This window comes from Opisthocomus hoazin, chromosome 14 (assembly GCF_030867145.1).
Source record: "Opisthocomus hoazin isolate bOpiHoa1 chromosome 14, bOpiHoa1.hap1, whole genome shotgun sequence".
Lineage (NCBI taxonomy): Eukaryota > Metazoa > Chordata > Aves > Opisthocomiformes > Opisthocomidae > Opisthocomus > Opisthocomus hoazin.
The window spans coordinates 9,875,281-9,888,542 of NC_134427.1; the positions used below are offsets into that span (position 1 = coordinate 9,875,281).

The following is a 13,262-nucleotide window of genomic DNA, read 5'->3' on the forward strand; positions in this document are numbered from 1 at the left end:
ACTCATTTCCTGCCTTTCCATGCCTTCATTCTTCCACTAATGGGGAGGATTCTTTGCACACTTTTGAAATCTCCTAAACTATCATATAACTACTCTCAATTCTGCTTAATATTCAGTTCCAGTACTGCATTACCCATTATTTCAGAAAGAAAGCTGCCATCAAAAAAGTAACACGATCAGGAAAGAACTAAAAAGTTAAAGTGCATGCAAGATCACTGATCCGAGAAATAGGTCAAAACCACTTCAACCAAAGGCAAATTTATGAATCAAAATGGAAAAGAAGCAACAATTTCCAAGTGTGTGACCAAGTTTAATGATACATCTGTTCTCTGAAACACTTGACCGTCAATAACATTTCATGGGTTATGATGCCCAGAATGTTACTTCATAGGTGTTTTATACGAATATTTACAAAGACTTGCAAAATTCAGTGGCACTAAACAAACAAGATAAACTTAAAACTTTAAGCTACAATGCTTAAAAAATGTAAACAGTTTATTTTACATAGTTGTAAAATATAAGAACTTTCTAGCGCCTCTTAATTTTATCTGGAAGGTGAATATATCCTGGTGCCCGTGAACAAGGAATGAGAGCATTCTTTACACAAGTGTTGTGCTCCAGTGTGCAAAAAATTACATACAAGAAAGGAATCTAAAGTCCACAGTTAAAAGACAACAAAAAATTTTTCACTTCCTGAAGTTGAGAAATTTATAAAAACATTTACACATGGTTGCTGACCCATCAAAACTTGCATAACTTAAAATTCTGAACAATAGCTACAACAAATTCTAGATCTTTCTCAAATGGAATTCTGTGCAAAGATCAGACTAGACCATTCAGCATTTTTCTGGCCATACCTCCCACCTCCCCTTCCCATTCCCTTTCCTGACATCTAGTGGCCACAAGCACCACTGAAATCCTTTTGATATATGTTCAAATTAGTGCATGTAACCAAAAGGCACACACATGTGTGAATACATTTTCGTGCAGAAACCTGTGCAGGTTCACAATTACGTTGCAAAACAACTGTTTGTAGAAAGTTGAGAGTCTAACATTTGGCAGGATTATTCTTACACATTCCTTTCTATTCTACAAGCCCAGGTGTTAATAGGTAGACACTGTTTACCAAGGATCCAATATTTGTGTAGTCTTAAAATAAAGATTTAAAAATAAATCAGCCTGTAACATTATTATATTAGATACTTTGCTTTTGCCCGCAATATTTATGGAATTTTAATCCCACAGTACCATAGCTTTATGCTGTCAGTTGCAAAACAACTAAGATACATATTTCTTTTTGTTAATGAAGACTTTGATTGCTCCAGTAAAATCAGCTGATAAAAGCACTTCTGTGTGATCGGTCTTCAAAGCTCCTTAATAAGGAAAGAGAATAAACTGTTAGTTCATTAAAAAAAAATTTAAAAAAATCAAGCTCTCATTAAAAAATAAGCTATCACTGTGACACCCTTCTTCCTCTATCACATTTCTGTTATCTAGCCAATACTTCAAGAAACGTTTGCATTTCTAGGAGAGTGACTTACTCGTTATATATTGGTACAGCTCTACTGCTAACCGCTCAAGCGTAAAAACAATAACCCTAAAGTACACAGGACAACAGCTTTGGACCTCACTTCACATTCCCTCAGGATTTAAGAATGCAACAGCTCCCAAAACGTTCAGCTGCTGAGGTAGCAATATATATCCATGCCACAGCAAGGACTTGTCATTTTGAGAACCACCCCTCCCAAATTTAAAGTATTCTTCATAATCTTTCCCTCCTCATACCATAGTATCAACCAGAGCTCATCTTAAACACCTACCAGAGGGTATCGTATCTGACGCTTCAGAGTCTTCTCCCTTACTTTCAGCTTCTTGCTTTTCAGAAGTTTCCAGTGACACCATCAAACCAGGATTGGGAGCAAAAATTGCAGATGTGACCACTGCGTTGTGTGCTTCAGAAAGACAATCCAATTTTGATTACCTTGTTTCAAGGAATTGTTAATTTTACAAGAATAGCAGGTATAAATTTTAGTAAATATCCAAGAATCTCAGTGCCAGTGGCACCAGCTAAGCTCATCGTTCAAGAAGCGACTGTCACTGTTTTGTAAGCATAGGGATCTCAAACATTCCTGTAAACGCCCAAAAGTAACTGGCAAGAGCTCCAAAACACATTTGATATAAACATGGTCCCACATTTCCTCAAACACTCTGTGTGTGTGTAGGAGATTTATTACAAAAACAAAGCAACTCTCTAAATCTTGCCATGAAGGAAAAACATTTGCACTTGTTTTCAAAGCCACTTTTCCATAAAGGATTTAAGGATTGATAATTATTTTGATTACTACACTTATACAACCATGTTTTGCCAGCGAAATGTCACATTCATTCAGAATCTCTTACTCGAGCTGGACAACCGCTTAGCTACTCTGTCTCTTGCCATCCCTATCATGCATCTGTAGAAAGTTTCCTGGGGATAAGGTTTTCTGATAGAGTCCACTTACTGAAAATCCACCAGTTACAATTCATCTTGCTAATAATTTGTTCAAACTAAATGAACAGCCATGCTGAGAAAATAAGAACTAGAAGACAAAAATATTTAATTTTTGAAATAATAATTTTGATAAAGCAAAGATCAAAAGTTGATTTTTACCTTTAATGCCTTCCCAGAAATCATTACGGTCTCTTCTTACAGATGTAAACTTGCTCAAGTCATGGTATGTACTCCAAATATAAACGTATTTATCTTCTGAACCACTCACGATGTAGGTAAAGTCATGGCTAAAGATTCAAAGAAGGAAACACATTACTTTCTTGGCTGTTCAAGCAACTGTTACAATAGCTTTCCAGAGGACTTGCAGCTTTACAAGTACAACGAGGCTAAGTTCACAATTCAAACTGATCCTTTATTTTAGTGACTCAAAAAAATACACAGTCCTTAAATGAATGTGCATGCAAGCTTCCTGGTGCTCTCCCTCTGGAAGAAAAAGGTAGTTCTCATGAACAGCACACAGAAGCTGTTCTCCTGCAGTTTCTGACACAGAAGAGGATTAGTCTAACAGCTATATGCAGCAACAAGAAAATGGCATAATCTATAAGGGCAGTTTGCACCTGTTGGAGTCTGGAACCTGTGTGAACACCTGAGATTGTATTGTAAACAATTCCTGTTACACAATCATGGGCAAAAGAGATCCACATAGGTGGAAGATAAAAGGTGTTCAACAAGCCTGTAACCAGATGACTGTGTAAGGCACACTGACAGGGACAAAACAGTACCTGCAAATGCAACTCAAGTATTTACTTCTGATTTACCTGCTGCATGAATATGCTACATATCTAAACTCTAACACTGACTATGCTACAGCCCTGTAAGTAGAGATGACTTAATTTGGGAAATTCATCTTGAGCAGGGAGACTGGACAAGATGACCTCCAGAGGTCCCTTCCAACCTCAGCCATCCAGTGAAATACAGGGCCAGCCTTTAAGGCAATTTCAAAGGCCAACAGCTGACAATCAAGATTAAACTTGGCCTTATTCCTTAGGCACTGCTGCCCTCCTCTGCTCAAACATCCAGGTTAAACAGATACCCAAGCATTTTTCCCCTTTGGCTTCTGCAAGACCCAAAGAGGGAATAGAACAAATACTCTTCTCCCTCTACTCCCTCTCTTTTACTACCTTCAAAACCAGTATTTCCATGACAGTCATGATAATATACTCAAACTCAAAAAAGCATCTTAGGCCAGTATAGAGAAAGAGGAGAAAAGAATTCCAACTCAGATTTGCAGGCTGTTTCCTGACAGTGATGATACACAGGCAGTGACCAACAGCCTTGAGCAACAGTCAGGTGACCAACACATATGCAACAATACCTGACAAAATTACAGAATTAAAACCTGTTGATCACAGAGGAGAGAAAAGATGTGGTGTCCCGGCCCCATCAGTTCTAGCACAGTTCTTGTATTTACAGCAATAGTACTGGACATGCACTGTACTGTCACTACGAAAGGTTTCACTCATCCACAGAAGCTCCCTGCTCATAGGCAGCTTTGCCATTCTTGACCAGAGCCTTTAGTTACCTTTGTATTCCAAGCCAAGTGACATTTCAGAGGGTCAGTTGCATAACAAGGTAAACAGATTATTTAAACAAAAGCCTCTGTACTTCAGTCACACCATTTCCCAAACGCAACTCCATTGCTATCATACTGTCTTACCTAAAGCTGGCTTTAATTTGGCTGCTGCTGTTGACATAACCTTTGTATTTCATGGATAAAGACAGATCTCTTAGGTCATACAATCTGATTCTGGAATCATTTGATGTCACTAGTATCTAAAAAAAGAGAGAAATAAAAAATTAGAGGAGGAAACCATTAGCATATCCAAGAAGGAGCAACAGAGTTCATTCAAACAATCAGAATTCCTAGTTCTTTTGATTAAAAAAAAGTGACAAACAGAAAGAATAGGTTCAAAGAAGCAGAACAATATTTAGGACAATGGCATTTTTCTCTCTCATCTTCTGTGAATGGATAGAAGACAACTTCACTGTCAAGATCATCACGACTGGCCTGTACCAGAACAGCTGCTCTTTACTGAAGTAAAACACGGGCCCAAAGAACAGTCACAAATTTGCAAAGGATGTTTTGAAACACATTCCAAAATAATACAGCAGAACAGCTGTTCTAGTGAGGTAAATTTCTGAAGAGTCATGACCTACCAACCATGAAGCACAGATCAGAGACCATTATCTGCTATATAAGCAAAGTGAGCTTTTTTTGGTTGATCTGAGTTTGCTTCCTTTTCATATTTTTCAGATCAGAAGCTTAAATGTACTTATAAGGAACAAAGAAGTCTATGAAAGTGTTGTCAAAATGAGTAAGGGCATTCAGTTGATTAGCCTTGTTATGGCACCTTATAAGTGGAGCAGAACGCAGGTTAGCAGTAAGTCTCAAGATGATGCTAGGAAAAGGGTATACCAAGTAGCAAATACCGACCCCCACTTCTCTAACCATTAATGCAGCAAAGTTGACAACTCTTGGAACACCATTACCATCAGATTACAGAACTTCCTACCTATTTGCAAAAGAGTTCCTGCCGAGCTGTGTTTTATTACATCATCTAACATGCCAACTCTTCTTCCCTCTGAGGGTGACGGAGCACTGGAACAGGCTGCCCAGGGAGGTTGTGGAGTCTCCTTCTCTGGAGATATTCAAGACCCGCCTGGACGGGGTCCTGTGCGGCCTGCTGTAGGTGACCCTGCTTCGGCAGGGGGGTTGGACTAGATGACCCACAGAGGTCCCTTCCAACCCCTACTATTCTGTGATTTTGTGATTCTGTGAACTCACAGCATTTGATGCAAACCCAAAGGCACCATTGATTTCTGAATCACATGCATGTCCTTGGAATTAAGTAATTTCTGTGTCATTGATAAGAATACAATATAGGTGACAACAGCTGCTGAGCTACTACTCTAATAGAGCCAGCTGTTGACCCAACATCACCCCTGAAACTTTAGACACAAGTGAGAAACTCTCCAGCTTTAGATTATGACTTTAATGCTGAACAGCATGTTCTTTACTTGATGAGAATTTGACCTTTTCAACATAAGATTTCAGCTTAGACTGAAGCTAAACAAAAGGACTGATTCTGAAGAACAGAGTACACTTGCTTGTATAACAGCTTCCGAGCTCTCAGTATTTTTTCAGCTTCTGTATGAAGCACATTTCCAAATGAATATTAAATACAAGAGAGGTTACTTATGACAAAGAAATTCTCACTGAAAGCCATCTGTAAGCAGTTTCTTCCTTTTACATTAATCAAAGCACGTAATTTAAAAATGTCTATTTTACCACTATTTAGTGTTATATTAGTCTAAATCAGCAAAGACTAGTATTCATTTTAGTAGTGTTAAAAGACTTCTGATTTACATCAGTGACTACAAACAAGACTTAGCACAATCTTATTAAGCAACAGATATAAATATCAGACTCCAGGACCGAACCAAAGTTGCGCTGAAAGACAATACCTTATTTTCTCCAGGCAAGGGTTCAATGCCAGTAATTTTTCTTCCAACTCTGTTTCGACCTCTGGTAGAACGCACATGTATTTGTGTATGGTACTTCAAGTGCTGAAAAGATATTAAAATATATCCTGATTTGAAATAATTGTGTAAAAAATTTAAACTATTTTGCTTCAAGTTCTAACAGGTTTGTTTCTTAATATTTAAATACACATGACTTTTAAATCTGTTTGTTATTTAATATGAAAGAAATACATAGTCTCAAAAACATTTTACCTCTGTGTCATAGAAGATGCATCTTCCATCGTATGTGCCTATGACAGCGTATTTGCCGTTCTGACAGAAGTTGGCAGCTGTAATCAATTTTGTCTGCCCATCTACTTCATTCCATAATGCCACTTTTTTGTCAGGAATGTTCCAGAGTCGGAGTTTCCCATCCAATGAACCACTTAAGAAGTACCTGTCATCCTGAGAGGACAAATTACATTAATCTCCGCTTGTGCAACTAGTATGCCCTGATTTCCTTAAAACCTTCCCACCCCATTTCCAAACAGCTTCTCTCCAGAGCCTCCCAAATAAGAACTCTCGGATGAATTGATTATAATGTTTAAAAGATGGCTGAAAAGACAATGTTAAAATTACTGACAAATGGAGTTCAATCTCTTACAGATTTTCGGCAAGATTACACCCTTGCAGTGTGTATATCTCAAGTCAGAAAATTATTCACTGTTACCACAGTTACTTTGTACCCTCTCAATATAAGTTAGAAAAATACCTTGTCAGGAGTTGTAAGCTCCTTTCAGAGTTCCCGATACATCTACCAGTTATGTATGTTCAGGGAACACTGAAAAACACTTTTCCTCTACTTGAGTTTTATTAATATTAGGAAGCTTTATTACAGCATTTTTTAAAAAAATAATCAAATAAGATAAGTTGCAAAGGGTCTCTGGAGGTCTTTGGTCCACCTCCCCTGCTCATAGCAAGGACAGCCTCAAAAGTTTGACCAGGCTGTAGAGGGTTATATCCTGTCAAGCTTCAAACATCCCCAAGGATTCTGCAGTCTCTGGACAATCTGTTCTATTTCATTATGATTTTTTTCACTAATATTTCATCACAACATCCCTCATGGGAAATTCTGACTTTCCACAAGGTTGCTCAAAACTACACCAGCTGCAATGTTGTAACCAATAGACAACTCACTTTAAACATCATGCTTACAAACGGTTAAAGCACAGAGACACTCCTAGTGAAGTTTCATGAAGATGAGCACTTAACATTCCAGAATATTATCCAATATGGATATTTTTAAATTGCACAAATTCTATTATTCAAAAATATTTTTTTAATTGAAACTAAAGGAGGAGGACTGTTGTAATTTCAAATTCTGCCTCTCTAGAAGAAAGAGGGCAATTACACTCACCCTTGGATGGAATGCTATAGCAGTGACGAAGTCTATGTGCTGGAAACAGCAAAGACATTCTCTTCTTGATATGTGCCATAATCTGACAGTCTTGTCCATAGAAGAAGAGAGCAAGAAGTAATTCTGTGAAACAAGAGAATTCAATGGTTATTAATGGACACAAAACTAATAGAAAATACAGGAGCAATCTGATTGGTGAAGTCTTACCAATTTCTCTGTTGCCATGAAATTCAAAATTTTATCCTTTCACATAAAATGTTTTATCCAAATTATCATTACACATTGGAGCTTTCCTCAAACCCAGTACACTGCTGCTCAGTCACAGTTTTCTGGAAGAATCTCAAGGGAAATGAATACTTGGAAAGCAGTTAAAGTACTCAGAGAAGAAACAGCACAACAGGCTTCAGAGAAGGGGCGAGAGTCTCTCCTGCTTAACATCCCTCAGCCAGACTGTGTTCTTAAAATTACAACTGTACACCCATGCAGAGAATTAACTGAATAAGCTTTATGTGAAACATTTTGAAAGTTAAGCACAAGGTAATTCTCTAATTTTAAGATAAATGTCTATATTCAGCAACTTTAGAATCTGTACACTGCATAAAACCAGTGAAGCATACCAACGACAAGAAAAGTGGTAATATCATAAAGAAAACAATGAAAACACAATAGAACTGTGTAGTCTGTATTAAGGTGCCTTACTTTAGACCAGGAAAGATCAAGAAGATCTGCTGTATGCCCTTTGTATTTGCAAAATGGTCGTTGGCGAAATGGGGCATTTTTATCATCTGGGTCTTCATCAACTCCACTGCAAATCTATCAGAGAAACATATAAAAGCAAGCACAAAATGTTAGCTGGAAAAACTAACAATAAAGCAATTATTGCTTACAAAAAGTACAGTGCCAATAACAATTTGAAGAACAAGTCTTATGCCTTTAAAATAAGCAACACTGCACTAATAAACAACCAAAGTAAATTTCAAGTACAATGGGCTGTGAAATATCATCTCGAAATTCCAAAATTCTACAGTTTCTATCCATACAGCTTTTATTCAACGGAATAAGCTTGACAGCAATTTAAGCAAATATCTGAAGATAAGCTTTTGGAACAAAGTATACCAATCTTGAAAACTGCATTCCAATTTAGAATATAAACTGCGAGTTAAAGTTTCCATGTTTCTAGTGCATATCAAGAATGATAACTGCCTAGTAAGAGACCCTTTCAGAACAAACATGTGCAAAATAAAAAAAAAAACACCCTAGAAGTACCTATACAGAAGCTCTCCAGCAAAAAAATACTCGAAGCAACATCCCTGACGTGTGTGGCTAAGAAAGCCTATTTGCAAGCTTAAAGTAAGGGAAGATTCATGCCCCCCCCCGAAACAGTGCACACTAAATAACACTAGTGCTAAAAATCTTTGCTGAAATCCTGATTTTGTCATCTGTTTCTTACACTACTGAAAATCAAAAATAGAAAAAAACCCTTAAATACATTAATTTTAATGGCAAGTTTACTGAAGTACCTGAACACTCTACAGGTAAGAGCGTCTCCAAAACTTTTGGTCAGTCATGTTCCATTTTATTCTACACAGATGTGAAAATTTTAGAAACATCAGGTTTTATTACACTTTTGAGTATCCCATTGTTGAGTTTGGCCTTCCTCAGAAAAGACATCATCAAGTCAGATGTTAACGGTAAGAAATGTTCCGAGGCAAAACACTAAGACAGGAAATTCAACAATGTAGTTTTTTTCCCCTTTAGCATTTTGCTCAGAAGTCTGCTCTAGCAGGAGTCCACAGTGAAGCTACGCAGATTTCATAATACATGAAGTTTAGTGATGTACTTTCTTGCTTTCACCCCATACACATGGGATAACAGCATTTAACTGAAGGTATCTATTGATAAGACAGTTTGTCTATGCCTCAAAGACACAGGCCAAGAACTCTTTAATGTGTGTTTAGATAAAAAACAATGAAGATCTGGCATCACAGAACAATGTGATCCCCCCACCTCTCCCCCTCCCAATAACTAGTGTACATACCCCTGTATCAGTATCAGACTTTGAAGAATTCAGACTCTCCTGAGATGGGGAGGGAGAGACTCGGCCTAGAACACAAGCAGAAACACCACGATCAACTCAAAGTTCCCAAATAACTAGAATTTCTAGTGTTTTAGAGCTCTAGAGCTCTAGTGACACGTAGAAAGATACCTTCTGTGTTGTACTTCATCCGCATGTTATTGAAATAGTCAAAAGCATTCTTTAAAACCCATATTCTTACTACGTTGTCCTGTCCTGCAGATGCAAGTAATCGACCGCAGTGAGAGAATTTCATTGTCCAGACAGCACCCTGTCAGAATAAAAAGATCTTTGTTTAAGTTACACAAAGTGCCTTTTTCCATACCAAGAAGTATTTCTATAACGTAAACTGACAAGATTTAGAATATATTCAAGATACCACAATAAAATAAGTTGTAGATCAAAACACTGAAAAGTAATTGTTTGGACTGCTGGACTGTGCAACATACTTGCAAAAACAGTTTGAAAGAAACTGCCCACAAGGCAGACCACTGTAGGAGTCGTCAAGGGAGCTCAGCACTACCACAGCACTCTATATACAGCTGTTACAGTTAGTTACAGTCCGCAAGCCAATGTTCTGACTTATAACCTGCTATTTGATTTGTCAAACTGGCAAGTATTAGTAGATGCACTTGAAGTTAGCACAAGCTGTGCTAACAGTTTTGTTTTTTTTAATAGAAAATGTGCTTGGTTATATCAATTCTGGCAACCCAAATGAGTACTACATATATTTCTTAAATTCAGAGCTGGCATTAGGATTTTGCAAAGCCTGTGACAACAATTCTTTCTCCATTGCAAAGTCCGAAGAGTCAGAGTCAACAAAACACAATATCACACAAGCAGTATTCCATTTCCTCCTGTTACTTAATCAACAGCTATCAGATATTTGACTCCACCGATCTAGCATCCTTTTAGGATTCTTTTTGGGAAGTTCCTAGGTTTTAAGAAGTCAAATACTGGCATGACAGAAACTAACACAGATAGATTACCAGTAGGACTGGAAACTTTAGTTGTGAATGAGAAGCTTGAATGCTCCAGTCACCATACTGATTGCTGCAGGTCATGTTGCTTCACCTAATGCTTAAACATGGGGGACTGTTTCAATTGTTGTCAGAGAGTTGCTGTCAGCAGAAGAATTTGCGAAGTCTGGAGTTCTAGATAGTATTTCTGACTCTGCCAGGGAGCATGCACACTTCCAACAGTGATGAAAAGGTAGTTTTTCTGCCTCATTCTCCAAAGGCATCTCTGCAAATATATATCCCAGTCTCTCCCCTCCTCATCATTCTGATCCACATACCCCATTAATCTCTCCCCACTTTTGCCTCCAGAACCTATACAGTATTTCTGTTTGATACTTGTATTCGTACCTCTAATAGGCAGACTAGATTATTTGCTGAGTAGGTCAACCCTGCTGCTCTGTGTTCATTTCTGGTAGTGGAACATAGCCTATTTCAGCCTAAATTTGTAATTGCAGGAACCAAGAAACCAATTGTCACTTGACATCAAAAACCTTTCAAGGAAAAGCTCTGGAGAATCCCTGAAGACCTAGTATCTACAGACTTCTTTTTTTCCCCTGAAGATCTGATCAAACCAGCCAAATTTACATTTCTTTCCAGAATGAAACTGCTCTTCAAGAAGAATAAACGTGACAGTAATTTCTGGAGGTCACCACGTAGATGAAAACTAGAAGTTGAAACTCAGGTAGAACAGATTCAGCAAAACAACAGATGAAACTGAGAGACCTACCATATGCTCTCCACTGAGATCCTGAACAACTTTAATTTGTTCAAAATCATAAGGTCCCTTGAATCCATGTGCTGCTTTGAACTTAACTGGTCTTGTATACGGCATCCCTTCATCATCACTGGAAGAGGGATCATCTTGATCTGTGTGGAAGACTAAGAGGAACACAAATTCAGCAGTACATATCGCAGCACACATTTAATCTATTAGTAAGCATTGGCTAATACTTTTTGGCAGCAGATCAGTCTTGAATTTGCAAATTCTTGTAGGCAATATTAAGATCTTAAAGCAAAACAAGAATACTGTTGCATCAAGTTCTAAAAATACATCTACACTAAATTTAGGTTGCAGTGAATCCAAACACTGACCACTCAAAATAAGAACTGCTATCCATTTTTGTTCCTGCAGTAAGTGATTTCTGTCAGGTTAATGCGTGCGGAAAATCATTCATTTCATTGTATTAGTATCTTCTGACTGAATACAGTGAAATGGCCTGGTGATTTGCCCACGAAGCATAAGAATTCAAACAGAGTGGGGGCAAAGAGCCAGTGGCAACAGAAGATGCTGAAGTGCAGCAGTTCTACGGCAATGGTTAGACTTCCAGCACTGCAGTAAGCCAACCTATCTGAAAGAAACACTGATGAAACAAGAAGGGGAGAATACAGTTGTAGTTGAGAAATCTTCTAACAAACTCAATCTATATGAGAATTCTAATGGTAGCAGTGGTTATCATAAACCAATCTGATTTTACGAAAGTAATGAAAACAACCCCACTTCTACCTTTGCTGGAGTAACTTTCCAAAAAGGTTTACATTTTGATACCCAGACAGATTTCTAACAGCACAAAAAAAATTATAGCATTCAACCGGTTTAGCTGAAAATGTTTCTCAACCACTGCTTTACAAGAAGTCATCCTTGTAACGCGTTAGTCTCAGAATGTCTACCAAGCTACAAGCTTTAACGCCAAAAAGCCACATCAACTGTACAGTAGCGGTATACAGCAGTACATGTCCCTCAGTCAGCTTTGATTCCTAGAAGCCCAAGGATAAACACTCTGATATTAAAAAAAACAACAACCACAAAACAAAACCAGTCAGTGTCACTGACCTTCATCTCGAACACTCTTAACTTTATTTACAGCACGTTCACCGTATTCTTCAGCAAGGTGTTTTGCTCGCTTTACAGATTTGCCAAGGAATTTTTTCAGCTGGGTCCTTAAAAAGCAAGGGCACTTTTCAACACGTAGCATGAACAAATTCTCATTTTTTGCTATTATGAATCAATAGTTTTGATCTGAAATGCAACATTATCTTTTCCATTACTGCTTCCTAAAATAAGCATTTAATTTGCCAGCAGTCATGTAATATTCACTTTAACTGCAGAGCAACGGGCTTATGTAAATCCAAGTGTCACTTGAACTTAATAGGTAAGTTGTTCAGCAGTCAGGAGAGCTTCAGCTTAGAAAAACAAAACCTGCTTTTTCTTTGTAAGGACATGAAACAACATCTTACGTTTTTTGTTTTAACCTCCCTCCATCAGAATCGGTTTGCTGTGTCTGCATTTTGTCTTCATCATCAGACTGTGCTGCATCGTTACTAGGAAATACAGAAGTGACTGGTTAACGTGAAATCATAATGAATCTAAATCGAATGAAACATTAGTAGAGTAAGATCTGCATTTTAGGATCCATCTTTATACCTTCATGTAACACACTGGAAATACATGGACATGATGTTAATCAAGTAATACAACAGATCCTTCAATTCTTAGGCATCACGATACTCAAACTGTATACACACTCCAGATGCCAAAGATACATTACTCCCTTCCATAAATTCTAAACTTTAAACTTACTGTGACGCTTTGAAAGCTAAGAGCAGACAAAATACATTACATTATTAGGAACTGGTAACATGCCACCTTGTCCTCATACTTTGCTTTCCATAGATCAAATAGATTAATACCGGTTAATTCCAAAACAGAAGTTTGTACACAGAAGAGTACAGTTCTACAGA

The 13,262-nt window shown here is 37.7% G+C and overlaps 1 protein-coding gene across 1 annotated transcript in view; it reads right to left on the reverse strand.

Annotated features, from left to right (window-relative positions):
* Window positions 1-289: 289 nt before the first annotated feature.
* The window catches only part of WDR44 (WD repeat domain 44), a 28,522-nt gene continuing 15,549 nt past the window's right edge, over window positions 290-13,262 (reverse strand). Inside the window, exons 8-20 of the mRNA XM_075435518.1 lie at window positions 12,759-12,842; window positions 12,355-12,461; window positions 11,251-11,402; window positions 9,637-9,775; window positions 9,469-9,533; window positions 8,130-8,243; window positions 7,431-7,553; window positions 6,287-6,478; window positions 6,017-6,118; window positions 4,209-4,324; window positions 2,651-2,778; window positions 1,821-1,952; window positions 290-1,373 (exon numbers count right to left, since the gene is read on the reverse strand). Coding sequence (XP_075291633.1) covers window positions 1,279-1,373; window positions 1,821-1,952; window positions 2,651-2,778; window positions 4,209-4,324; window positions 6,017-6,118; window positions 6,287-6,478; window positions 7,431-7,553; window positions 8,130-8,243; window positions 9,469-9,533; window positions 9,637-9,775; window positions 11,251-11,402; window positions 12,355-12,461; window positions 12,759-12,842 — 1,549 coding nt within the window. The 3' untranslated portion in view covers window positions 290-1,278. The remainder of the gene's footprint in view (window positions 1,374-1,820; window positions 1,953-2,650; window positions 2,779-4,208; window positions 4,325-6,016; window positions 6,119-6,286; window positions 6,479-7,430; window positions 7,554-8,129; window positions 8,244-9,468; window positions 9,534-9,636; window positions 9,776-11,250; window positions 11,403-12,354; window positions 12,462-12,758; window positions 12,843-13,262) is intronic.